Genomic DNA, 27,941 nt, shown 5'->3' with positions numbered 1-27,941 from the left:
CTCTTCTTGTGCAGTTTCATACTCAGACAGACTTTTCTTCATTTCAACCTCTGATTTTTGTAGTTTTACCAGATTACCTGAACATCTGTTTAAAGCTTCTTCCATTTTTTTTCAGCCATTTGTTATTTGATTTGATATACTCCTTTAGTGTTTCATTTATTTTAATCAGCTCTGAGAACATTTGACTTACTGTTTCCTCTAGATTACTGGATGCCGTGTCTTTTACCAAAGCTGGAGCACAAAATGCTTTTTGCTGAACAGCTGCAGGATTCTTTCGAGTCAGTGTGTTTTCTCTTCACCTTTTATAGTTGACTTTCTTTCAGGCTGTTAGTTTCTATATCAAGGCAGTGTAATTACTTGCCAGTAACTGAATTTTACTCAAGCTGACAATATCACTGGCTGTTGTTTCTCCCTTTCTGTTTTCATGCTGGGAGTGCTAAAGTTAAGATCCTAATTAGTATGTAGCCATCTTGGAAGTCAACGGTCTGATGAAGTCTTGATCCATTTTATTGTGATTATATAAGATAAAATACATTACTTGTTTTATTTGAGTAGTTATTATGTTTTAATAAATAGTTTCCAAGTCAGTTCAGTATGTTTTTCTCCTCAACAAGGACTGAATTTTTTGGTTTGCTGCATTTTAAGCTTTGAAAGAAGTAGTGCTGCTGCTTTTATAACCCAGTATATATTTCTACACTTAATTACTTCCTGAAAGGCATACCCTGCCACATGCTGTTAGGCAGTGGTACTGTTTAAGATAAGCAGGAATACTATTTGGATGCTAAGGGATGTAATTAAATTATTGCTTAAAAGATCACACACTAGTTGGGACCACAGGGATGAGTGGTTTGTATTGGCTGATAGAAACTTGTGTGAAACAAAGGCTTTCAAATACAAGTTTAAATTTATTCTCACTTCCCCACTAAGAGCAATGATATATACTGCATACATCTAGGGATTCTGTACCTATAACCCAGCTGAAAAATAAACTGCTTAAATAAGACATAGCATTTTAATCAACCATTTATTTGAAAAAAAAAACTGGCATGTCCCTGGGAATATAGAAGACCTTAGGTTTAAAGAGCATTTCACAGCACTTATCATTTCTAACACAGAAAGAGGCAATTGCTGCAGAATGTGGAGCTAGACAAATAATTCACTTTGGAACAGTTCAAACTTGAGCTCTTGGAGCAGGGACATTATTTTAATTATTATTTTAATCTGTAGCATAGTATTACCTGCATACATCAATAGAAAATCAAACAAACCATTGTTACTGTCATGTAGCACACGTTTTCTTTTTAACAATTTTCATTCACTCTAACATTACATAAGTTGCTCAGTCATACCTCCAGTGTCTGCTACCCACATGAATTTCTCTGGGATATAAAAAATACCTATGCAGAAACTTCCAAGCAAAAATCATAAACATTCTGGACTTTGTTGAATGCCTGGAAGCATAAGGAAGCCCTCTCGGTGTCCTTTTGTATACTACCTTTCATTCCTCTCTTCCTAATTTTTCTAACCTAGGATTGATTCTTCTAGTTACCATGCAATATCTTACGTCTTGCTAACTATCCCTATTTTTAAACAGCTAACTTTGTTCTGGACTTGGTTAAGTACTCTACCAGAGCTGGTCTTTCACTTAGCTCTGTATTCCTTTTTCTTTACTTATACTCGTTATCCTATAGGTTAAATGTCCTTTCTCCACTCCTTTGTTGGCTTAGCTCTTCGAATACTTCCTACTCCTTTATGAATATAATATTTCACATGTTTGGTGATATTCTCCTTAACAACCTGCATTCAGATCCTTCTTGCTCTTTAATTCTCGAATCAAACAAGCTAAGTTGGTAACACAAGTATACTAGGTTCCTCATGTAGGTCACTGTTGTAGTCATCATGTTAGGGAACATTCTAGACAGGGACCACAAAAAGCCTGGTAGGATGGCAGTATTTCACTCAGAATCACAGATGTGGACCATGCACTTGTTTTGGAGATAAGGTCCACCCTGTAATGTTTGGAAAATGTGTGAACGGTGGACCTGGTGGTTGCCTCTAATATATCCTGTGCACCAACATCAACCCCTCATAGAAAGTAATAGTAGTAGCTTTGGCTCTGGAAGAATGCATTCTGGCTTTCCCTTGTAAATGTTGATCATGAATTTTGCAGGTAGCCCTTTCTTATTTTCAACAACAACGGGCACAAACAATTGACCTGACTTTTCAACATCCTGTCCAAACAGTACATAAGCTGCCTGAGGACATCTAAGGAATGCAGAATATTTTCCCGTTTACTGTGGAGATCTGGAGACAACACTGGTATATTAGTTAAGTGTAGTTCAGGGCTACTTTTGTTATGAGTATGGTCATGAAAGAAAGGTTAGTGCACAGTGTGACCTTGTCTTTGTGGAAGGTAAGGAAAAGTCATTTCCACATCAAGGTTTGGAGTTCAGACAACCACCCAACAGGTGTAATTGCTACAAAGAATACACCTTTACAAGACAAAAAATTTACAGAAGCCATTAAAGTGTTGGAGGGTGTGTTTTCCAGAACAGTAGCTGGGTCCATCTGTGGGGTCTAAGATGTAAGATGCCCTTTACAAATTAACTGGCAGTCTAGCTGCCAGGCAGGATATACTGTTTAGCATGCAGGTTCCTCTTTTGGCACAAAAGGAAAATGTCTTCACTTGGGTTCATAGCAACCTCCATGACTTCTAACACAGCCTTAGAATAAACATGAGTCATGCCCTCAAAGCTGCTGGATCAAGGTGTCCAGATTTGATTGTGTTATAGACCCTCCCTCCACTGTGTCAATAGGTTCACATACTGTGGCAGAACACACACAGTCTCCCTTGCCAGCTGTATAAGACTGGAGAATCAATCCTGCCTGGGCCAGTGGGAAGCAACCAATATAATTTCTGGCCAGTCCTCCTTGATTTTCTGAATATCCCCAGGGAGAAAAGGAAGAGGAGGAAAATTATACAAAAACAGGCCTTGCCAATCAAGGAAGAAGACATCCACTGCCTGAACATTCCCAAGGTGTACTCTGGAGAAGTGCTCTGGAGAGGTACTTCCTCAGTTGTCTGTTGTACAAAGAGAAACAAAGAAACCCCAACTGCTGAGTTTTAGAAAGATAACCCTTTGCAGCATTCATTCACGTGGGTCTGCAGACGTTCTGGCTTAATGGTCTGCAACTGAATCAAGGATCAGTACTAGGTCCTCTACTATTCAGCATAAACTTCTCTGGTTTCTGAATGAAAAATCAGGATCTCTGGTTAACCAAGTTTGTGAATGACTGTAAAATGTGTGTCATCCTCAAATCTCCTACTGATATGCAGAAGCTACAACTTCAAATCACAAGTTAAAATCTGGTGTGCAGAAAATTGGCTACAACTAATGTTAAACATGCAGTATTGTTGCATTTGATTAACAATCCCTCAATTACACGCCCAAATGAAGATTTTTTGGGAGACCTTGATAAGTTCCCCTCCTCTGGTCATCATTTTGCAACAGCACATATGAAAACTTTCTATTTGGCAAAGCAAATTGCAAAGGGCATCTCTTCTAGATCCAAAGATGTCCTTACACAATGCCCCCTTTAGAATGCATCTTTTTAGAGAGGTTAGGCAGTTGGACAGACCCCAACAGGTTCCTAACAAAAAAGATCACTGGCTTAAAAGATCTAAACTACCAGGAGAGGCTGGAGGCTCTATCCCTGCATGCATTGTCCTTCCCTAGGGACGATCTGTGTCTTGCTTTTCAGGCCATTAGGGATCTGTCAGTCCAAGACCTCTAATCTGAACCTGTTTCAGCAAATTAGTCATGATGGAAATTCAGATTCACCACACAACTGCACTTTCTTTAAAATATGCTTCCACTCCAAATCAGTGGATAGGTATTCACAAATTCACCCCTGGCATGATTGGCCTATCACTCCTTGAAAGAGTGAGTTAAGGCCTGAGGGTGAGTACCATCAAGGTGGAAATGGCCACATGGCCCAGATGCCTTGTATTTTCTGACTACACACACACACACACACACACACACACACACACACACACACACACACACACACACACACACACACACACACACACACATATGCCTAGAAAGTACTAGATAATGAAATATGGTTGAATAATTTTGCAGCCTGCAAGTTTTAAAGGAGCACATACAGCAGAACTAGCAGTTCAATCATAAACTTAGAATAAAAATACTAGAATGTCTGATGAGGAAGTACCAAGATGTGTGAATAAAGGAAAATACACTTTGAGGCTAATACTGCTGAGTGGCAGCAGTTTGGTGTACCACAAGCACAGACTAACAAGAGTGTTTTTGTGGTGTCCTGCTCTTAGTAAATAGTGAACACATATTCCCATCTCTTGCCGTCAGACAGTTCTTCTGAAATCAGTAGTCTGTAAATGTCAATATCCAGGATTTCCTAAGACTATCTGTTGCTCCACATTCTTTATGACAGCTTTCAAGGTCATGCATGCTACCAAAATATGTCCTTAAAAACTACCGATTCTAATTCTAAACGTTATTTGAAACACTGCTTCTGGCAAAATATCAAGTTATGTTGCAAAGTATGCTACATACAATCATAAAAGAAACTGCAAGTTTGACAATGATTAAAAAAGGTAAATGAGCATGGTAAATGACTACTGAAAACTCACCACTTCGTGAACAGATCGGTTAAAGGCATCGTCTTCTGTGAGCATTAACAAAATGATAAGCGCCATGTAAACATGATGGGAGTTTCTTTCTTCTACATGGTACAGAATCTCCAGAATTGGCAGCACCTAAAGTAAACACATTAAATAACTTTAGGCCTAGTTAAATTGATTTCTGAAAAAACAAAATTCTCAAATCACATGGAAAAGAACAAAATGAATAGCTAAGGCAAAAATGAAAGAATCATTAACACAAACTACTAGACCTATTAAGAAAACCAGTAGAGTTACAAGCTTAAATGAATGCAGGGGAAAAAATACCACAAAAATAAAAATCTCACGTGTTTCTTAAGGCATGGAAAGCATTAGCATTTCACAGTAAATAAAAATGGTAAGGGATACTTCATTTTAGCGCAAAGGTCCACATCACAGACAAAAAAGCAAAAGGCAGCAAAGCATTTCACTTTTCAGAAAAAAATATTTAATTTACTTATTAATTATCCAGGTAAGCACCCATCTTCCTTTGCAGTGGCTTGCAAGTCAAGAGTCAACCCAGGTTTGCAAATGGAAACTGAAAGGGCTAAACAATAAAAAGTAAAGCTGTGTTAGGTATTTATTAAAATCGGGGACTGTACCTTTTTCCCCAGGGGCCATGCAATATTGGAGTTAGAATACATAATTAGCAGGGGGTGTGGAAGGGGCTTGCCCATCCCCAACAAAAAACGATTATTTGTTTTTCTTAAGTTTTGCATGTGCCAAGATTAATTCTTGACACATGTTTAGTAGTGTGATGGCATGCATAATGTCGATCAATTTGATTCAACATTATACAAGCTGACATAACTAGTGTTTGATTAATTTAAGTAGGAAAAAGAAGGAATGATGCCTACCCTAGATCTAAGGGGTAGGAGGGAAAGAATAGATACTGCAATAGTGAATCTACTCGAACATCTACATTTATTTTAAGTACCTAACATACACAACTCTACTATTATTTTAATGGCCAGTAGCTGGTCCATGGGAAATCAGGTCCTGGAGGATGGCTGATACAAAAAGACATTGCTCCTAGGATGTAATATTTAGAAAGTACAGTTGTGTACACTTACCATAAATGTAGATGTTCGAGTGTATTCACTGTTGCAGTCATCACATTTGGGTTATCTGCCTGCAGGTAGCCCTCAGCCAGCCTGAATACCAGAGTCTTCAGATTTCTGCATCGGATGCTGTCGCGTCTTCCATGACGTCAGGTCGTCAGGGGTATAAAACATGCAACCAACGCCATTACATCAGTTCTTCTTGCCCCAGATGTCAGGTGCCCCCACAACAGGAAGCAATTATATGGTATGGTACACCCCCAACAAAAAGCAAATACACATGTTATAATATATGCCAAACAAGAAGGAAAGGTAGAGCCAAGAGAAGACGGGGACTGGAGGGAGGGTAAAGTACAGTTGTGTACACTTACCATAAATGTAGATGTTTGAGTGTATTCACTGTTGCAGTCATCACATTTGGGTTATCTGCCTGCAGGTAGCCCTCATTCGGCCTGAATACCAGAGTCTTCGGATTTCTGCGTCGGTTGGTTCCCTTCTTCCATGATGTCAGGTCGTCAGGGGTATAATACATGCAGCTGATGCCATTACATCAGTTTTTCTTGCCCAAGATGTCAGGTGCCGCCCAAATGGGGAGCAAATAAAATTAAAAACACAAAAATATACCTCCAACCAAAAGCAAATACACCAAAAAGGCTTTTAAGCATAGTAAAAAAAAGTAGATGTATAGTAAGAGAAAACAGGGGGCTGGAGGGAGGGTAACCAAGACTGCAACAGTGAATACACTCAAACATCTACATTTATGGTAAGTGTACACAACTGTACGATGTTCTTCATGTTTCACTGTTGCAGTCATTACATTTGAGTAGCTTCCCAAAGCTATGGTTGGGAGGATGGATTTATACAGCATTAGGACCAGCTATAAGGCCCTGCAAGACAGCAGTGGCAAAGCCAGCTCTGGATTTACAGTAAAATTGGTAAATGATAATGCTTGGTGAAAGCATGTACTGAACTCCAGGTAGCAGCTTCTAAAATATCCCTGCTAGGAACACCACTGAGAAAGGCTGCAGAAGTAGATGCAGCCCTGGTGGAATGAGATCTGATCCCCTGGGGACAGGTTTTCCATGGTGCTTATAGCAGAAATTAAAGCAATGGCTTATCCATTTAGAAATCCCCTCTGCCCCAGCAGCAAATGCCACTAGCAATTGTTCGGATTTTCTTCGAAATTTAGTTCTGTCCAAGTAGAATCTGAGTTGTCTGTGCACATCCAAGGAATGCAGAATCCGTTCCCCTTGTTCTGTGGATTGGTATAGAAGCTTGGCAAATGAATGGACTGGTTAAGAGCCACACTGGAAACCACCTTGGGCATGAAGGATGGATTGGTCCTCAGAGAAACCCTGTCTGCATGAAAAATAATGAAAGGCTCCACTGCTGTAAGGGCCTGTAATTCAGATATCTGTCTAGCTGAAGTGATTTCCAAAAGGAAGGCTGTTTTCCAAGTAAGAAATTTTAAGTCTGCAGTAGCAGCTGGCTCGAAAGGAGGTAAAGTGAGCTTCTCTAAAACAAAGTTAAGGTCCCAGGCAGGGGTAGGAGCTCTCCTGGGTGGTCTCAAGTTCTTTGACCCTCTAAGATACTGCTTGAGCAGGGGATGAGAAAAGAGGGGTGGTTCTGTGTTATAGTGAGCTGAAATAGCTGAAGCGTGGATTGTAATAGAGGAAAAAGACAGGCCTTTGTGAAGCATCTCAGTTAAGTATTACAAAATCTGATTTAAATTGGGCGCTGCTGTAGTCATCCCTAAAGACTGGTTTCAGGCACAGAATCTTTTTCATTTGTCAGCATGAGATTTTCTAGTACTAGGTCTTCTCGCCTCAAGATGACATCCATCACAGGTTTGCTGAGGGATGCTAAGGGTGAATTTAAGTGATTAGCCAAGCTGCAAGGTTCAGTGTTGGGAGCAGAGGGTGCAGAATTTGGTTCTCCTGCTGATACAGCAAGGAAGGTGTCTGAGGCAGGTGCCATGGAGATATTTGTGACACACTGCGCAGGATTGGCTACTAGTGTTGGCGTGGCCAGTCTGGAGCAATCAAAATCATTTTGGTTTGTCCTGTTTGACTTTTAGCAGAACTTTGGAGAGCAGGGGCAGAGGGGGAAAGGCGTAGACTGATAGGTTTTTCCAGCTGAAGGACAGAGCATCCACTTTCCAGGCTTTTTTGTGAGGAATCCTTGTGCAAAATTTGTCCAACTGGTAGTTCTGGAGGGAGGCAAATAGATCTATGTCTGGGTTCCCCCATTTGCTTTTCAACATGTTGAAAATCTGTGGTTCCAGTTTCCACTCATGTGGGTCCATGAGAATTCTGCTTAGTCCATCTGCCAGTGTATTCAGTTGTCCTGGCAGGAATTGAGCTTGTAGTTGCACTTGGTAGCTCAGGGCTGTGTTCCACTAGTCTGCAGAGGGGGTAGGAATGTGTACTCCCCTGCTTGTTTATGTACCATATAACTGTGGTGGTGTCTGTCTTTACCATTAGTTGTCCTGGATGAATGTAGTCCTTGAAGGCTATCAGAGCACTATGTACAGCAAACATTTATTTTTAATTGATATGTAGGTGCAGTTGATTTGGGTTCCATTTGCCCAGAATGCACTTCCCTGCCAGGTAAGCCCTCCATGCATAGTCTGATGCATCTGTAGTTAGGGTTTGGGCGGCAGGGGGTAGTGTGAATGGCAGTCCCTTGTTTTGGTGGCAGGCCTCTGCCCACCATAGGAACTCCAGGCATAGGCAAGGTATGACAGGAATCATTGTCTCCAGGCTGTGACAATGTTGACTCCATAGACTTTTTAAGTACCACTGAAGTTTCCTCATATGCAGTCTTGCATATGGAATTAGAAGAATGCAGGAGGCCATGAACCCCAAGGCTTGCAGTATTTCTCTTGCAGATAGCAGGGTTTTTGTGGCCACTTGGTTTGAAGTAAGTTACCAAATGAATTTGCTTTTCTGGCATGAGGAAAGCCATCTGGGCAGTTGTATTCAAGCTTGCACCCAGGAATGTAATCAGTTGACAGGGTACCATTTGTGATTTCTTTTCTTTTATGGTGTACCCCAGACAAGTTAGAACCCTTTTTACAAACGCCAGATGATTTAGAAGTATGACCTGATTTTCTGCCTGAATTAGACAATGGTCCAGATATGGATATATTTGAATATTTCTTTGCCTGCAAAATGCAATTACTGGAGCCAGGCACTTTGTGAATACCCTGGGTGCAGTAGACAAGCCACAGGGCAGTGCAGCGAACTGATAATGCAAGTAGCCTGCTTTGAAGCGTAGGTATCTTCTGCAAGATTCCCTGATTGGGATATGTAGGTAAGCTTCTTTTAAATCTAGAGTTGCCAACCAGGCATCCTTGCCTAGCATAAGAAGTAACTGTTGAAGAGTCAGCATCTTGAATTTTGGAATGTCCAGAAAGGTGTTTAGAGTAGACAGGTCCAAAATTGGACGTCATGATTTGTCTTTTCTGGGTACCAGGAAAAGCCTGGAATAGAAACCTTGTCCCTTTTCCTCTTTTGGTACTGGTTGAATAGCCCACATGTTTAAGAGGGAAAGTACTTGTTTCTGAGCCTCTGCCCACTGATTTGGGGGCAGGTCTGGCCACCTGTTTGGTGTTGGCACCATGTGAAAATGAAATCTGTATCCCTGGGGACACTACATTTAAAACCAATTTGTGCTGGGTTATGAGTTCCCAGTTTTTTGAATGAAGAGCAATCTTTCCCCCCAAAGGGGCGGCTAAAAGGTAAGTGCTTGGTAATTTTAAAGGAAAGTCATTGAGACTGTTTACCATATGGGGGGTGTCTTGTTATTTCCAGATTTGGAAGTGGAGGCCCCCCATTGCTTAGTTCTGAGAGTCCCCTGGGACTGAAACCTGGTGCTTTTGATGTGTCTGGGTTTGGCTTGAGTGGATCTGGAAGGAGCTGGAAAGGACCAATTCTTTGCAGGCCAGTGCCTACGAAATCTTGGAGGTTGCACTTGTAAGAAATATTTTACAGTTTGCATAGATTTAGCTTTATCTTCCATCTTTTTTAGAACTTCTTCAGCCTTATTGCCAAACAGGAGGTTCTGATTTAAAGGGGTATCCAACAATTTTGCTTTAACATGATCAGGCAGAGATTGCTCCTTAAGCCAAGCATGCCTTCTAAGCACAAACCCAGTAATAGCAGCCCTGCAAGAGGCCTCTAAAGAATCAAAACCACATTGCAAAGTATGTTTTCCAACGTGTTCAGCAGAATGCAATAAATACTGTAAATCTTTATTTTCCACACAATCAGAAATCAACATCATTTTCTGTTTAAGTAGTCCAATAATATGCTGTTGATATTTTAACATATGAAATTGTCAGTTTAAAGCCCTGATTGCCAAGGTTGCAGAAGTATAAACCTTTTTACCCCATCTATCCAGCACCCTGGAGTTTCTATCAGAAGGGGTAGGATTTTTAGCAGTAAAAGCCTTAATACCCTTGGGCCCCTGAGAAATGGTTTCTGGATCCGTAACAGGATTTTTGAAAAGGAACTTGTGGGACTCAGGAACCCTGTAGTATCTGTCAGGTTTACTAGGAGCCGGAGGCAGGGAATCAGGGGCCATACTGGATTCCGAAAACACATTATCAATGTCTAGTACAGGAGGTATAGCCAAAGGCCTATGCTGAGGTAGAAGAAGGAAATCCATAAGCCTCTTTTTAGATTCAGAAAATTCCTGACTTTCCCCAGTGGAAATGCTCCCTTAAGGTATATAAAGTTTCCCCAAAAGAAAAGTCCTTATGGGGGGAACAGAGGGAATGGAATCCTCTGCATCAGAATCCTCATAAGTAGGTATGGACAAATCCAGGTCAATGGAAGAATTAGAAGAAACAGAGTCCTGATCAGAAGATTCATAGTCAAGCTAGCCCTAGGCCTCTTAGAAGGGGGGACTACCCCTGATTAGAGTAATAAGATCTTCAGCCATTTTGATCATTTGTTGTTTTAGGCAGAGGCTTGAACATGTGGCCTGGGCGTCGGTTTTTTAGACATAGATCGAGATTTAGGCCTCAGTATAGAAGGTGGAGTCGGTTTAATATGCAAGTCTGTAGGCCTGAATACACCCTCAGAAGCTGGTGCCTGTTTAGCGGCTCTGGACCCATCCAAGGTAGAGACATCCACGGGTTCCATAGGTGAAGCATCTCACGGCATAGCAGACTCCGAATGGGTCTCAGTAGAGGCCTGCGAGTCAGAAGTAGTGGGTATCAGGGGCTGCAAAAGCACCTCACTGAGTTACTGGCGACTGGCTTAGGAAAAGTGTCGTCGGCAGTTTTGGACCTCGACAGCCTGTCTCTGTCCTTTTCTTTGTGTTTTTTTTGGAATTCTGGTAGTCAGATGGCTAACCGACGTCATTTCTGGATAATTCAACTGAGAACCGAAATATTTAGAGGCAAAAATGTACTGACGACGGATAGTGTGCTGATTAAATAAAGCACAAAACTGACAGCAAGGTACGTCGTGGTCAGGGCCTAGGCAAGGAATACAGTACAAATGAAAATCTTTATGCAGTATTTGCTTTCCACAAGTAATGCAATTATTAACTTTTACTGACATCGGTAAGGAGCACGAAAAAGTTTCCCCAACGGGGTACTTAGCTTTAAGTTGAAGACTTCGGTTCTGAAACTCGAAAACGAAAATTTCAAGAGTCGGCTGAACGGCACTTGCGAACTGCTTCTGCTTCGGGCACCGCACGGCAAGAAAGACTGATGTAATGGCGTCGGCTACATGTTTTATACCCCAGACGACCTGACATCATGGAAGAAGGGACAGCAACTGATGCAGGACCCAAGACTTTGTTAATCAGGCCAACTGAAAGCAACCTGCCAGCAGATTACCCAAATGTAATGACTGCAACAGTGAAACATGAATATCATCCAGGACTGCATCAGTGAATACACTCGAACATCTACATTTATGGTTAAGTGTACACAACTGTACTATGTTCTTCATGTTTCACTGTTGCAGTCATCACATTTGGGTGGATTCCCAAAGCTAACGAAGGGTGGAGGTAGTTAAACAGCATTAGGGCCAGCAATAAGGCCCTGTAAGACTGCTGTGACAAATCCAGCTCTGGATTTAGAAAAGATAAGCTGGTGGTAATGCTTGGTGAAAGTATGTACAGAGCTCCAGGTAGCAGCTTCCAGGATGTCCCTGGTTGGGACTCCTCTGAGAAATGCCGTAGAGGTAGATGCAGCCCTGGTGGAATGTATCTTATCCCCTTGTGGGGTAGGTTTTCCATGGTGCTTGAGCAGAAATTAATGCAATGGGCTATCCATTTGGAAATGGTTTGCTTTGAAATGGCCTTCCCCTCTGTCTCTGCAGCAAAGCTAACTAGCAGCTGGTCAGATTTTCTGATAGGCTTAGTCCTGGCCAAATAGAATCTAAGCTATCTGTGCACGTCCAGAGAATGCAGTATCCTTTCCCGTTTATTTTGAGGATTAGGGAAAAAAGTAGGCAAATTAATGGACTGGTTTAGGGCCACTCTAGACACCACCTTGGGCATAAAGGATGGATTAGTCCTGAGGGAAACCCTGTCCGCATGGAAGACAATGAAGGGTTCCACTGCCATGAGGGCCTGCCGTTCAGACACTCTTCTTGCTGAAGTGATGGCTAGAAGTAGGGTTGTTTTCCAAGAAAAGAATTTCAACTCTGCTGTAGCAGCTGGTACAAAGGGGGGGCGAAGAGTGAGTTTTTCCATTACAAAGTTAAGGTCCCAGGCTGGATGGGAGCTCTTCTGGAGGGTCTTAAATTTTTGGCCCCTCTAAGGAATTGTTTTAGCAGGGGATGAGAGAAGAGGGGTGGCTCAGTATTATAATGTGCTAAAATAGCAGAGTCATGAATCTTAATTGAGGAGAAAGATAGGCTCTTGTGGAGCACTTCTGTTAAATAATCTAGAATATGAGGTAACTGGGCACTGTTGTGCCCATCCCCTGAGCCTGGCTCCAGGAACAGTATCTTTTTCACTTTTCTGAATAGGATTTTCTAGTACTAGGCCCTCCATGACTGAAGACTGACACCTGCTGACTGAGGGTTGCTAGAAGTGAGCTCAGGGAATTAGCCAGGCTGCAAGGTTCAGGGTTTGAAGCCGAGGGTGCAGAATCGGGCCCGCCTGCTGGGACAGCAGGTAAAGGGTCTGAAGCAGGTGCCATGGTTGTAGCACTGTCAGACTGCGCAAAAGGAGGTACCCAGTGTTGGCATGGCCAGTCTGGTGCAATCAGTATTGTCCTTGGCTTGTCCTGTTTGATCTTTAGTAGAACCTTTGAGAGGAGAGGCACAGAGGGAAAGGCATAAACCAAGAGGCTTTCCCAGGTAAAGGACAGGGCAACCACTTTCCAAGCTTGACTGTGGGGAGTTCTGGTTCAGAATTTGTTCAACAAAGTTCTGAGGGGAGGCAAACAAGTCTACCTCTGGAGTCCCTCATTTATTCCTCAAGAGGTTGAATATTTTGGGTTCCAATTTCCATTCGTGTAGGTCCATGAGATTTCTGCTCAAGTCATCTGCCAGGGAATTTAGTTTGCCTGGAAGGAACTGAGCTTGTAGGTGCACTTGGTAGCTCAAGGCTGTGTTCCACAGAGCCATGGCTAGTCTGCAGAGAAGGTAAGAAGTGGGTTCCCCCCTGCTTGTTTATGTACCACATAACTGTGGTGTTGTCTGTCTTTACCAATAGATGTCCTGGAAGAATAAGGTCTTTGAAGGTTGTCAGAGCATTCTGTACAGCTAACATTTCTTTTTGATTGATATGCAGGTGCATCTGTTTTGGGTTCCATTTGCCCTGAATACACTGCCCTGCCATGTGAGCCCCCCATGCATAGTCTGTTGTTAGGGTTTGGGTGGCAGGGGGTAGAGTGAAAGGGAGTCCCTTGTTTTGGTAGCAGGCCTCTGCCCACCAAAGGAACTCTGCTCTTAGACAAGGAATGATAGGAATAATTGTTTCCAGGTCCTGAGAATGTTGACACCATAGACTTTTTAGATACCATTGAAGTTTCCTCATATGCAGTCTTGCATATGGAATTAGCAGAATGCAAGAGGCCATGAACCCCAGAGCTTGCAATATTTTCCTTGCAGATAACTGGGTTTTTGTGGCCAATAGTTTGAAGTAGGTCGTCAAATAAACTGGCTTCTCCGAAGTAAGGAATGCCATTTAGGAAGTTGTGTTCAAGCTTGCTCCCAGGAATACAATCTGTTGGCAGAGTACTAGGTGTAATTTCTTCTAGTTGATGGTGTACCCCAGTGAGGTTAGACGTTTCTTTACAAATGCCAGGTGTTGTAATAGCAATTCCTGACTTTCTGCCTGACTTAGGCAATCGTCCAAGTATGGGTAAATCTGAATATTTGTCTGCCTGCAAAATGCAATGGCTGGAGCTAGACACTTTGTGAATACCCTGGGTGCAGTAGATAAGCCAAAGGGAAGTGCAGAGAACTGATAGTGCATGGAGCCCGCCCTGAAACGTAGGTATTGTCTGCAGGATTCCCTTATTGGGATGTGCAGGCAAGCTTCCAATAAGACTAGGGCTGCCAGCAGGCATCCTTGGCTAGCATAGGAAGAATCTGTTGAGTTAGCATTTTGAATTTTGGAACCACCGGAAAGGTGTTGAGAATAGACAGGTCCAGGACAGGACCGTCAGGAGTTTTCCTTTCTGGATACCAGGAACAGTCTTGAATAAAAACCTTGTCCCCTTTGTTCTGCTGGGGAAGGTTGAATAGCCCTGATAGTGAGGAGAGAGAGTATTTGTTTTTGGGCCTCCGACCACTGATTTGAGGGGAGGTCTGGCCAAACAATTGGGGTTGGTAGTGTGTGGAAGTGGAATCTGTATCCTAGGGAAACTATATTAAAAACCCATTTGTCCTGGGTAATGAGTTCCCAGATTTTTGCATGCAGGGCGAGCTTTCCTCCTAAAAGAGCAAGTAGCTGAGCAGGGCTTGGAAGGATTAAGGTTAAGTCATTGTGCCATGTTTCCATGGGGGGGAGGGGGCTTACTACTCTCTGCTTTGGAAGTGGGAGCCGCCCACTGCTTAGATCTGTGCATAGCCTGAGACTGAAGTCTTGGTGGGCTGCTGTTCCTGGGTTTGGACTGAGATGGCCTGGAAGGGACTGGAAAAGACCAGCTCTTTGAAGGCCAATGCCTGCTGAATATGGGAGGTTGTATTTGTAAGAAATCTTTAACAGTTTGCATAGATTTAGCTTTTTCCTCCATCCTTTTGAGGACTACTTCTGCTTTGTTGCCAAAAAGGCGGTCTTGGTTTAAGGTTGCATCCAGTAATTTAGCTTTAACATGATCTGGCAAGTTTTGTTCCTTAAGCCAAGCATGCCTTCTAAGTACAGACCCAGTGACAGCGGCCCTGCAAGATGCTTCTAAAGCATCAAAACCACATTGCAAAGTGTGTTTACCAATTTGTTCAGCAGAATGCATTAAATCTTGCAACTCTTGTGTTCAGCACAGTCAGGAATCAACATCATTTTCTGTTTACGTAGTCCCATAATATGCTGCTGATACTTTAACATATGAAACTGTCAATTTAAAGCCCTAATGGTCAAAGTAGCAGAAGTTTATACCTTCTTACCCCATCTGTCTAAGGCTGTACAGTCCCTATCAGAAGGGGTAGGATTTTTGGCAGTAGTAGCCTTAATGCCTTTTGGTCCTTGGGAAATGGTCGCTGGATCCGCAGTAGGATTTTTGAAGAGGAACTTGTGAGAGTCAGGTACTTTGTAGTACCTGTCAGGTTTCCTGGGAGCTGGAGGCAAAATGCCTGGGGTAAGGCTAGATTCCAAGAAAACATCATTTACAATAGCCAAAACAGGAGGGATTAGCTAGAGGCCTGTGTTGAGGCAGGAGTAAAAATTCCCTAAGTCTGTTTTTGGACCCAGAATAATCCTGGCTTTCCCAGCGGAAATGTTCCCTAAGGGTATGCAAGGTTTCACCAAAAGAAAAATCTTCTGGAGGGGAAGCAGAGGGAATGGAATCCTCTGCATCAGAATCCTCATAAGTAGATAAGGACAAATCCTTGTAATCAGAAGGAACAGAAAAATCAGATTCCTGATCAGAAGAATCAGAAAGAAAATCAGTTCTGAGCATTTGTTTTTGAGGCATATGGGCCAGAGTATGCGGTTTGGTCGTCAGTTTTCTAGGTGTAGTGTGAGCTTTAGGCATGAGAAATTCGGTATTTCTTGCTTGAAACAAAGTCGTCTGTTTAATATGAAAGTCTGTAGGCCTGAATACACCCTCAGAAGCTGGTGCCTGCACAGTGGCTCCAGACCCATCCAAGGTACAGACATCCGCAGGTTCCATAGTCGAAGATGCATCTTGCGGCATACCGGACTCCAAATGGGTCTTAGTAGGGGCCTGCGAATCTGTAGTAGCGGGTATCAGAGGCTGCAAAAGCACCTCACTGAGTACCGGTGGACTGGCGACTAGCTTAAAGGAAGCATAGTCAGCAGTTTAGGGCCTATGCGGTCTGTCTCTGTCTTTATCCTTATTTTTTTTTTTTTTTGGGAAGATCGGTAGTCGGATGGCTTAACAAAGCCATTTCGGAGTATGGAGATGGAGAATGAAAGTATTTAGCGACAAAAATAGCCCGACAACGAATAGTTTGGGCACTGAACAAGGCATAAAACCAACAGCGAGGGATGTCATGGTCTGGGGCTAAACAGGTGACGCAGTAAGAATGAAAATCTCTATGAGGTATTTGCTTTCCACAGGCAAGACAATTGTTAATTTTTTCTGACATTGGATAGAGCAAGAAAAAAGGATCCCCAACGGGGTACTTATCTTTTTGAAGACTTTGGGTCTGAAACTCGAAAATGAAAATTTCAGGAGTCGGCTGACCAGCACTTGCGAACTGCTTCTGTTTCGGGCACCGCACGGCAAGAAAGACTGAAGTAATGGCATCGGCTGTGTGTTTTATACCCCCTGACGATCTGACGTCATGGAAGAAATCTGAAGACTCTGGTATTCAGGCCGGCTGAGGGCTACCTGCAGGCAGATAACCTAAATGTGATGACTGCAACAGTGAAACACGAAGAACATCATGTGTAGACAGAGGTTCAAGTTATTATATCTAGTATGTTCTCAGTAGAACTCCCCTGAGGAAGTCTGCAGAAGGCCTAGTGAAATATGCTCTGATAATGACTGCTGATAGCTTACCATGGTACTAAAAACAAAAGGAACTAAAATATGCATTTTAAGATACAATCTTTGTTCACAGGTTTCCCTTCTTTTCGTCTGCAGAAGTCACAAAAAGCTGATCTGATTTCCTGTAGGATTTTGTTTTATCCAAGTAGAATCTGAGATGCTTATGTACATTCAGAGAATGTAGCAGCCTCCCACCTTTATTCTGTAGTGAAGGGGAAAAACGCAAGATTTATAACTTAACTTAGGGACAGCACAGACACTGCCTTTGGTATAAATGAAGGGTTAGTACACAGAGTAAACCCCATTTTTTTCTGGGAAATCAGAAAAGATCCCTTACCCAAAGACTGTAACTCAAAAATGTGTCTTCCAAAAGTTAATGGCACCAGAATCCTGTTCTTCCAGGTAAGCGACTTAATGCCTGACTGAAGCACACAGGTCCGGGGGTGGGGCTATGAGGAGTGTAGGCTTTTCCAGGACAAAATTAAGATCCTCTGGGGATGGATGCCTTCTATCTGGGTGGTTTCAAATGCAGAACCCCTTTTATAAATTGTTTCATGGCTGGGTAGGAATGTACAGATGGATGCAGCAGCAAACATGCTGACATGGCTGAAGCATTTATTTATTAACTTATTTTGTATAGTTCAGAAAGAAATCTGTGAATCAAAGGTACCAATCTTGAAATGGCTGCTGTTCTCTATTTTGACACCAGGGAGATAACTGTGCACATTTAGAAGTGTATGACTTCTTAGTACTAGCTCTTCTTTCTCCTTTTAGAATAAGCAAGATGTCCTCTGAAAGTAAATGTCTAGAGGGAATGGGCATTAAATCATTTACCCTGTCAGTTTCAGTCTGTTCAGGTGGGGATGTATGAAGGACCGCTTAGTCTGGGTGAGCAGGTCCATTTGCTGGGGAAGGACACACTGGTCCCTCTCTGAACATCCTTAGCAGTAGGAAGAACCAGTGCCGTCTGAGCCAGAAAGGGGGGGGGGGTACTAGAATCACCCTTGACCCATTCTCCTTGACGTTTTGAAGTACCCTGAGGATGTGGGTAGTGGAGGGAAGGCATGAAGAAACAGACCTGTCCTTGGGAAAGAGAAGACAAATATCCTCCATATTCCTTTTTATGGAGCTCTTGTGAGTATTTCCTAACCAGTCCATTTTGTGTTGAAAAAAAGGTCTATGTCTGACATACTATATTTGTGAGTTTGATCTAGAAACACCTTTCTTTTTAACACACATCCACTTGTCTGGGTCCACATAAGTTCTGCTTAGAGAGTGTGCTATATTACTGTACTGCCTTGGAAGGTACTGGGACAAAGGAAAGAAAAAAAAACAGGTATTGGCCACCACGCTGAACTGTTTCAAAACTTTTATTTAAAACACAATTAAAAACACAGGAATGAGTGCTTTTGGGACCAAGCCCTTCTTCTTCTTTGAAGAAGGGCTTGGTCCCGAAAGCACTCATACCTGTGTTTTTAATTGTGTTTTAAATAAAAGTTTTGAAACAGTTCAGCGTGGTGGCCAGTACCTGCTTTTTTTCTTCTTTCCTTTGGAATTTTTGTGGTCAGGCCAGCCTTTGATGGATTATCTACAGTTCTTTTTGGTTTGAAGGTACTGGGACAAAAGAGTAAAACCCATCACTTGTGCTAATTCTTTGATGTGCATGGCTACCCAGCTAGAAATATATGACCAAATGACTCCTTGTTTGTTCATGTACCATATTCATTGTGGCTGTCTTTATGATTGGGAGCCTGGGAACAAGTAGCTTCTAAATTCTGACAGAGTCCTCATTACATCCATCATTTCCTTGATATTTATGTTTTCTTACCAGTTTATTTTCCTAAATGTCTTGGATCTTTTTCTCCCCTGAGTGATCCTCCCCCAAATAATACCCAAAGGGTTAGTTACCTGGGGACCTGTCTCCAGCCTAAAGGGGCTGGATGACTTGTATTCACCACAAAATTTCTCTTTTCAAGCAAGTAAAGGGACAAGGGTTTGTATGGAATTCTGGTGATGGCACTAATGGCTGTTCAGACACCACTGGAGCTTCCTCATGTGGAGTATGGTGAGTGGGACCATCAGTATACAGGAAACCATGCAGCCTGAAAAACTCTTTCACTATGACCTTTTTTGCTCTTTCTTGAAGTACAGGGGCAGGGACAGGAGTTTCATCTAAAGGGAGGTAACAGTTCATGATCCCATGATCCTTGGAGTCCAGGTCTGCTCCCAGAAATTTAATTTTTTTTCAGTCTGTTAACCAGGTAATTAAACTGGTCCAAAGACCCAGGTGAAGAGGCAGAAATAGTTGCATTCACAACCACAAACAAAGTGATTAAATCATTTACAAAAACTTGACACACACAAGCAGACAGCAAATACTTAGCTCAGCACAGTTTGAGTCAAAATATTTGCATTTAGAATTGTGGACAAAGAAGTTTAAAGCGTTTACAAGATTCAATTTAAATACAAAGAAAGCATGCAATGCAGACTTAGAAAGTGCAGTTTTGTACAATAGTACAGTATAATTCACAGAGAAATTGAAGACACAGCTGAATTACATTAAGTGAAAGTGAAGACTGAATACTGTGACAACAGTACTAGATCAGTGACTAAGGTTAAGGTGCAGAATTAAAATCTATGATACATCTGCTTAACTGTGTAGAAAGACATAGTCATCTGCAGAGTCAAAGCTGCTCCTTGCTGGCAACATGGGACTGGGCCCCTCCAGGTCTTCCTACATTGTCTGGTTGTCCCTTTCTGAGAAACTTTCCTTTCTTCTACTTCTGACTTTTCCCTTTGGTCTGTTTTAAGGAGAAAGGAACATTTTTTGCTGGTATACTTCCTGATATATCTAGGCAGAGGGACATGAAGAAAGTCCTTATTCACTTTTTCCTCTGTTTTTTTAATCATCTTTTCAGTTGGGGGCCCAAAAAGGGACTCCTTGTCAAGAGCAGTAGTAAGGATCTCTGCCTTTACATGATCAGAGCTGGGTTGCTCCCTTAGCCGTACATATCTCCTAATAACAAATGCATGGCAGATATCCTACTGGATGCAAATAATGCATCAGCCACACTTTGGGGACTACATTCCCAACTAAATGCTGATATTGCACATTTCCAGCATTTCATTCAACAAGTTTTGTCTTTGATCAAGTCAGTCTTCTGCTTCAGGTAATCCAGGATAGTTGCCTGTTATTTAATATGTGAAACTGGCTGTTTTGGATGCTCATGTCTATGGTAGCTGTAGTGTAGGTCATCTTCTCAAAATGATCAAGAGCTCTGCTGTCCTTATTTCCTGGAAGTACAACTCTGGGAATATTCTGAATCCAAGGTCATCAACATTAGATCTGTTGCAAGGTTCTTATAAATGATTGTGGGAATGAAGCACTCTGTATTGGTTGTATTGTTGGTCAGGCTTCCTGGGGGACAGAGAGCTGGGAATCCAGCTGAAGAGATAAATCAAAAACCGCATCATCCAAGATTTCATGCACTGGAGGAACAGCATTCTAAGAATACTCCTTATCCTCACAGTTGAAGGAGTCCTCCATTCTGTGAAAAGTGTTCCCTGAAGAAAAGATCCTCAGGTGGTGAGACTGAGGCCAGTGTGTCTTCAGACTCTGAATTAGCAGAGCAACTAGAAGAGAGTTGGTTAACATAGGATAACTCCTCCTCTGAATCTGAATAAGTCTCCTGGAGGAAATGTCCCTCAGAAGGGACTAGGAAAGCCAATCACCTTCTTCAATGATCTCGAGCCTTTGAGGGTTATCCAACATGGAGACTGAGTCGACAGTTTCTGTGATACCCCTTTTCCTTGGGACAATTCGCCTTCATACCCCTTTTCCTTGGGACAATTCGCCTTCATCTTGTTTGTGAACTCAGAAGAGGGACTTGGCAGATGGAACAGCACACCTAAGCCGTGAATGGGAATTTCTGTGTTCTAATTTTTTTCTGTACTTCTCCGGGGACTAGACCCTACACTTTATGGTGAGGGCACTGAAAAATGCACACTGGGACAGTTTAGAATGTCATGCCAGTTTTGAAATTACTCCTTTGATTACACTGTATATGTTTTGTGTCGAGTCATTTCAGCACTGTACACTGTCACACATAAGCAAAAAGGAGGATCATCCAATTTCGTAGAAGTCACTATCACTCAATAAATAACACTGCATGTCATTTTCCTTAAAAAATGCACAAAAAAGAAATGCTGAACCCCATCTGTTCTCTAATTAACTCTTGCTCTTCACTTAGTTTTGTCAGCATTTTTTTTTGCTTAGACATGCACGCTTCTCTTCCCATTGTATAATCTGTACAATTAGCTTTTGTTTTTTCTATTTTATTTATTTTGCAAATGTGGTTCAAGATTTTTTTTACTTGTTTACTTGTAAGATGTGTGCTCTCTCCCCAAAGCTGTGTGAATGAGAGGTTAGTATAGTTAAGTAAGCAGTGTGCATAAGTTTGTTTGTATGGTGGTGTTGGGGGGCTGCCAGTGTTTCTGTGATATTTTCAATTGAAGTGTCTTTAAGTGATATTTACTTAAGATGCTTGTTTCAGAGAAATGATGTATCCACACACAAAGGTGCTCAGCGGTAATGCTAAGTATCTCTCTTTCAAAAGCTTCAACATTTCTAAAATCCTAGGATAAATGGACAGCCAAGCTGGTTGATACACAATGGATTAAATACCAGTCACATGCTAAAGTGTGTAATATGCAATCTAGGTAAAACAACAGGTAAGAATAAAAGTATGCTTTGTTTAAACAAGAACCTAAAGAACATTACAAAATGACCACATCATCCGGTATGGCAAATTTGCTGCTCTTACTGATATTAACTGCATCTATCACAAACACCTCTTCAAATCATATTATACAGGGCAGCATCACAATCTCATGGCTTAGGTCACAGCTGACTGGTGTTGTCCTGACCCGATCAATGCTTCTCAAAGCACACAGCGTCAGAGTTTAGTACTGCCTGACAACTCATTCACTGTGCCTCCTGAGGGCAAATATGACTTCTGGAGAATGTGGCCTTATCAGCCATTGACACATGTCGTGGCTGGCTCAAGGATGGCAGTAACCTAACGAGACAGGAGAATGCACAAAAAGCCAAAGTCATATAGTGCATGCCATGCTCAGAATGAATTCCTGCCTCCATTTTCCACTCATATTATGACACACATATCTATGTATGTATACATCTCTATATATGGACCTATCTATTTGTCCCCCATTACCTGCATCATTTAGTCTCAACTCAAAATTCAAACTGCTACACCTGGTTTATACTAAAAGCTGCTACCAGAGCTACTGTACTCCATTTCCCTCTTCCCTAGGTAGGAGAGCTGCTATAGGTACTCAGACCTACCCCCCCCCCACAAGCTTTTGTGAGTTGTGAGTGTGTCAAAGAAACCTTCTCATTGATATTAGAGCCATACATTTCTAATAAATGTCCTTATTTTCATGTAATATACTGTCTTCACTTTACATAACAATCTTAAGTCATGAAGACAGACTGCAGTTACAAATAATGCATTTCTCTTTCTCTAGCCATTCAGCTACTGATCATTCTGTCCATAAAGAAAACCAATATTTGCAGTTTTGTTTTGTAGCCAGTCTAAGCAAACTCCACTCCCAAATTTAGAATACTTAAACATACAGCGATGTTTAGCTTCCCAGGAAAAAGTAAAACGAAATGAAGCGAAGATGTGCATGAAAAGCAAGTTACAGAAAAAATGATACCCATCTCATCTGGCTCACATTTACAGAAGGCACACTTTGAGCACAATCATCTAGCATTTACTAAGAAACACAAACAAAAGCAGTGCATTGAAACTTTCCGCTGTCAAAATGCATGAATATTCTCTCAACCTACATAAACAAGGCAGCTACTCTTCCAACGTTCAAAGACTGACGTGTTCGTTCATCATACAAAATACTATATACACAGGAGCTATTTGAAAAAACAAACATTATCGCTAGAAAAAGATTACTCCTCAGAAATGTTTTAGCAGCTGCCTTTCATGCTACATGCTACCACACAGTCCTCCCCACTACAATACCACTGCATTTTATCACCAGTGTAAGTCAATGTTCAGCACTGACAAATGCCCGTTTACTCCATCCTTACATCACCCACTGTATTTTTTTTTTTTTGCTGAGTTCCACCCTCCTTGTAAAAATCATCTGGCTGAATGGTTCAGGGTTATGGCAGAAGGGTAAAGAATACATTATACTCAACATATGAGTTAGTCTGGGAGGAGGTCCATGTAAGGTCTCAGTATCATATATAATATTAGGCTAGCAATCCAAGGGTCATTTTAAGCCTAACCAAGCTCCCCAGAATGAAATCTGATAGGGAGGGAACCTCACAAAAGCTGAAAAAGTACTCCTAAAAATCTCATCATTGTAGATCTCAATGGTTCCCCAACAGAAAAAAAAACAAGTCCTTTAAATACGTAGGTTTATGGCGAGAGTAGACACTTAAATTCCACACTGAAAACAGCAGGAAAAAAGATCAGTTCTCTTTTATTCTGGTCCTGGAAAAATATCTCCCCTACTCTCCAGACCAGCTAGATATGCAATAGGCAAAGAAGTCCTCCTTGCTAATGTTAAATATGGGCTCCCCATCACAGCCACAGCCTCTAAGACAAACTCAACCACTTTATAGTCTATTGAAAACAAAATCTACTGATTGATTTCCACTTCTCCCCTCAGAACATGACTGAACACCCTCTCAAAAGGGAAATGGCTAGTGACTCCTAGGGTCTCTTTTTTCAATCTATTCAACCAGGTGTCTTCCCGCATTTTCAGCCAAGTTTTATAATATAACCACTCCCTAGAACCTCTGCAACCTCGCCCAATTAACTCCTTCACTCTAGACACCACAAACCAAACTGCACCATACTGACCATTCCTTCTCCATTCTTGCACCCAAACTCTGGCAATCCGTCCCACCTCAACTGAAAGAAGTCTCATCTTTCCTCACTTTCACAGCACAACTAATTTTTTTTCCAAAGGACACATCACCTAACTCCATTTTCACCTGCATCAATTCTATTAGGATCTCATGTTCTCACCTGTTGCTTCCCTCTCATATTTAATACTAAAATAAATTACTCCATGTTTGTGAATTGTGCTTTACTTTTTTGTGAATGTCTTACCCTTGTTATGTGCCTACAAATGTTCTGCTGGGATCAATGTACTTACTACTCTGGTAAACAAACAAACTAAATAATGGTTCACAAATGTTTTGCAGGGTGGATACATGCAGGATGCCAAACATTCACAAACTTCATCTCTGGTGGATAAAATGGGTGGCAGACCAGGGTTATATTTGCTGTTCTCAGAGGCTCTTTTTGAGTAACTGCAGAGAAGGAATCTGTTCCACACAAATGGGAAGCATGTCTCAAAGATGAAAGATCCTTTGAGACACAAACCTGTCTCTAGTAGCATGTCTTATTTATGTTACCAGGTGTTTCTGATGCTAGTTGTTTTACTGACATGCAACAGGCTCATTATTGCCAGATCTGAGGAAGCTTTGTAGGCTAGGCAGAGATTTCAGACAGTGAATTAAGGCGGAATGCACAGGACTTGTTTTCTGCCCCATGTATTCTTTTTGTGAGAAATCTCTGTGGACACTTGAACTGTTGCACAGGGCTGGTGAGGTACATACCAAAGGGGGCGTTGTACTCAGTGATAAGTCTTATGAGTGGGTTCCTCTCTGATAATTTCTGTTTGAGCAGAGGAACCGGGCAGGGGTTTCATCTTTCTCCTTTGTTATTTGCATTATATTTAGAACCATTGGCAAAGAAAATGGGAGACTCAGAAATTCAAGGTATGGTAGTTAAGAAAAACTGGCTCTATTTGCAGATATTTTACAGTGGATAAAACAAGAAAATGGTATTTCAGTGTTGTAGAATACTCTGAGGTAGTTTCAGATCTTTTTGGGATACAAAACTGATGAAGCTAAAAGAAAGGCAATAGCTGTAAATTATGTACCCACATATGAACTGGTTCAGCAATACCCATATTTATGGGGACATAATAAAATGAAGTACTTAGGAGTATGGATTAAAAAGGATCGTGACATGGCAGCAAAGGGTATGTGGGAAGAGATTAAACAAAAGACAATACAAAAACTCAGAAACTGGAAACTCTGTTATATGGCTATGGAAAGTAAGATGCAAGCAGTTAAAATGTTTTGAAACCTTTTAGTTTTATACACAGGTCAAGCATATTTTTATCAACCAGAGGAGAAGTTGTGGATAGCAATTAATAAAAAGAGCTGAAGGATTTTATCTGGGTGGGGAAGAGGGCAAAGTTTAAGTGAGTTAAGCTGCTTCTTCCAAAAGAACAAGGCGGTTTGGGATTACCTGATTTGAAGGGGCATTTCAGAGCTACAGAGGTAAGGATCTTATACATAGCACAGGCAGACACCTATAATTCAAAGTGGAAAGGGTTAATGACAAAATGGGGGGAGGGGCTCAAGAAACAAGGACAGACTGGGATTTTGGATGCAGGTCCTTAAGGAGAATAACAGGGCGGCCGCGGTTGTGCAGCGGTTAGTGTTGCTGCCTCACAGCAAGAGGTTCTCCGGTTCGATTCTCGGCTAGGGTGCCTTCTGTGTGGAGTCTGCATGTCCTCCCTGTGGTCGCGTGGGTTTCCTCCGGTGCTCTGGTTTCCTCCCACATCCCAAAGACATGCAGTAGGTGGACTGGACACTCTAAATTGGCCCTAGATGTGAGTGTGTGCATGTGTGTGTGTCTTCTGTGGAAGGTTGGGCGCCAGGCTGGCAACTCGACACCGTAAAACTCCACTGCCAATCATGTGTGGACAGATGATCCTCTGTGGCAACACCTAACCAGGAAAAGCCAAAAGAAGAAGAAGTCCTTAAGGAGAATAACAATAATCTCACAGAATATCATATTCATAAAGTGGCAAAAAGTGTTCCAATAACGAAGTCAATATGAGAACGGAGAAAGGAGATTCTGTCGATAGGGATAATTGCAATAAAGGGTACGGATAATATGCAAGAGGGGGCTGAAATATATTGGAGAAAACTGGTAAAAGAACCAAGGTATTGGGAGTAGAGAGGGAAAGGTAGTGGAATGGGAAGAGGTCAAGAATTTATTTGGACAGCAGGCTAGAGATTGCCTTCCCTATCAAGGACTGATATCAGAGTTTAGGCAAACAGAAAGAAACAGGAGGATCCTAAGCGAAAGACCAGCACTGGTAATTTTTTAGTAGAATCTAGAACAGGAGTTGCTTTTAAAAAAGGAATAATTAGTAGAGCATATAAAGCATGACAACTATAAGAATCAATAAGAGGAGGCTAGAAAGGATTGGGGAGAGATTGGATAAGCAATTCACAAAGCAACAATGGGGATATACATGCATGTCTCCCAAATATGCAACAAACAATAGAAGATTTAGGATTTAGTTTAGAAGATTTATACCTCAAGTGAACTCCAAAGGATTTTTCCTCGGGTAGACAGCAAATGTTGGAGGCGTGAAGGGGAAGAAAGAGGTAACTGGGAACATATTTTCTGGAAGTGCAATGAGTTGGCAGACTTTAAAGATTCCCCTCAGACTACTCTGTCAGTGATACTGGGTGAGCAAATTGGTGTGACTACGGAAATGATTTTTTGAGCTATGATACAGAACCAAAATTGCCTAGACATAGCTAAGGCCTTGCTGAGTCTAATTATGGTGACTGCCACAAAAGCAATTATTAGAAAATGGAAATCAAAGTCAAATCCAACTGTACTACAAGTAGTGAATATAGTAACATGGATAAAACAACTTGAAATGGGATCTTTACAAAAGGGTAGGAGGAAATTACATAGAAAATGGGAATTGAGGGAACAATACATACAGGGGAAGAATGAGGATTAAAAGAAGGCAAGAATGAGGATTAAAAGAAGGCAAGATCTGAATAAGCTATGTAATGTCTGACAGTGAGTGGAGAGATTATAAGTGATGTATAATGTTTGCAACTAAAATTATGTCAATGTGGTTTCTTTTCATTTATATAAAAGTATGGTTGCCTATGTCATATGTGGTAATTTAATAAAGATGCTTTTTGTTTTAAAAAAAAAATTATAGGTCTTACGACGGCAGAGTAAAATAGGGTGATGACATGTTTTGACCTAGATGCCACACCTCTACTTATAAGTTCATAGGTTCATATGTTAGTACTAAGCTAACTGCACTTGTGAGCCATTGGAAGCCTAGCCAATTATCCCTTGTGAGACTCGAACCCTGCACCTTGTGTTTGCAAGGCAAACACCTTAACCATTAGCCCACCCTCCCAACCCCTGTTGTGCAACATGGAGTGCTCTCTTCACTACAGCAGAAATACATTACTCAAAAGCCAAACTTATGTCTATATGCATTCCCAAATCCCTGACTACGGAGTCTGCTCTCTGGGGTGTATTCTCAATGTGGTAGCTTGTAGGTGTGTGACCACCTTGCTGAAGGATACTATGATATACTTCTTGGCAATGTGTTTTAGACCATGACTCTGACATCAGTTATTTGTCTGCGTCAGACATTCTCAGAGAATATTAGTATCTTGGTAGGAATCAAAGAATGCTCCCAACTAGCAATCGTCTACAAACCTGGTAAGCTAGAGGCCCTTGACATCAGTCTTGACTTGAGAGAAGTTGATGCCAAACAGTTGTGGCCCTACCATTGAGCTCTGGGGGATCCCACCAGTAGGATGGTTTCGGGTCAGAGGGTAGTCAAACAGACTTCAGACCCAAAGACATTGGAGCCATAACGTTTCTCTAGGCTCCGATGAAGAACTGGTGGACTTTGGCAGAGACCTCTTCTTGTGCTCCAAAGAAGCTACCTTTCTGGATTTTGAAGGGTTTGAGCCCCGGAAGATGAAGTGGCAGGAAGTAAACCTTTTAATACAAGTTTGTTATGCCTGTCAGCCAAAGCCCTAGGATTAAAAGTAGAGGAGACTGTGCAGCCCATATCTAAATGATTGGGACCAAGGCGATAGATTCCTTGTTGGGATCTG

At 41.8% G+C, this 27,941-nt stretch overlaps 1 protein-coding gene across 1 annotated transcript in view; it reads right to left on the bottom strand.

The window, feature by feature from the left end:
* DYM (dymeclin) overlaps positions 1 to 27,941 on the bottom strand; it is a gene marked incomplete in the record, with an annotated part of 2,754,049 nt that overhangs the window by 1,365,395 nt on the left and 1,360,713 nt on the right. Inside the window, 1 exon segment of the mRNA XM_044081708.1 lies at positions 4,676 to 4,801. Within this exon segment, the coding sequence (XP_043937643.1) occupies positions 4,676 to 4,801 (126 nt within the window).

This window comes from Protopterus annectens, chromosome 1.part1 (assembly GCF_019279795.1).
Source record: "Protopterus annectens isolate FY-2018-M chromosome 1.part1, PAN1.0, whole genome shotgun sequence".
Taxonomy (NCBI): Eukaryota; Metazoa; Chordata; order Ceratodontiformes; family Protopteridae; genus Protopterus; species Protopterus annectens.
This window is presented reverse-complemented; position numbering and strand designations above follow the sequence as displayed.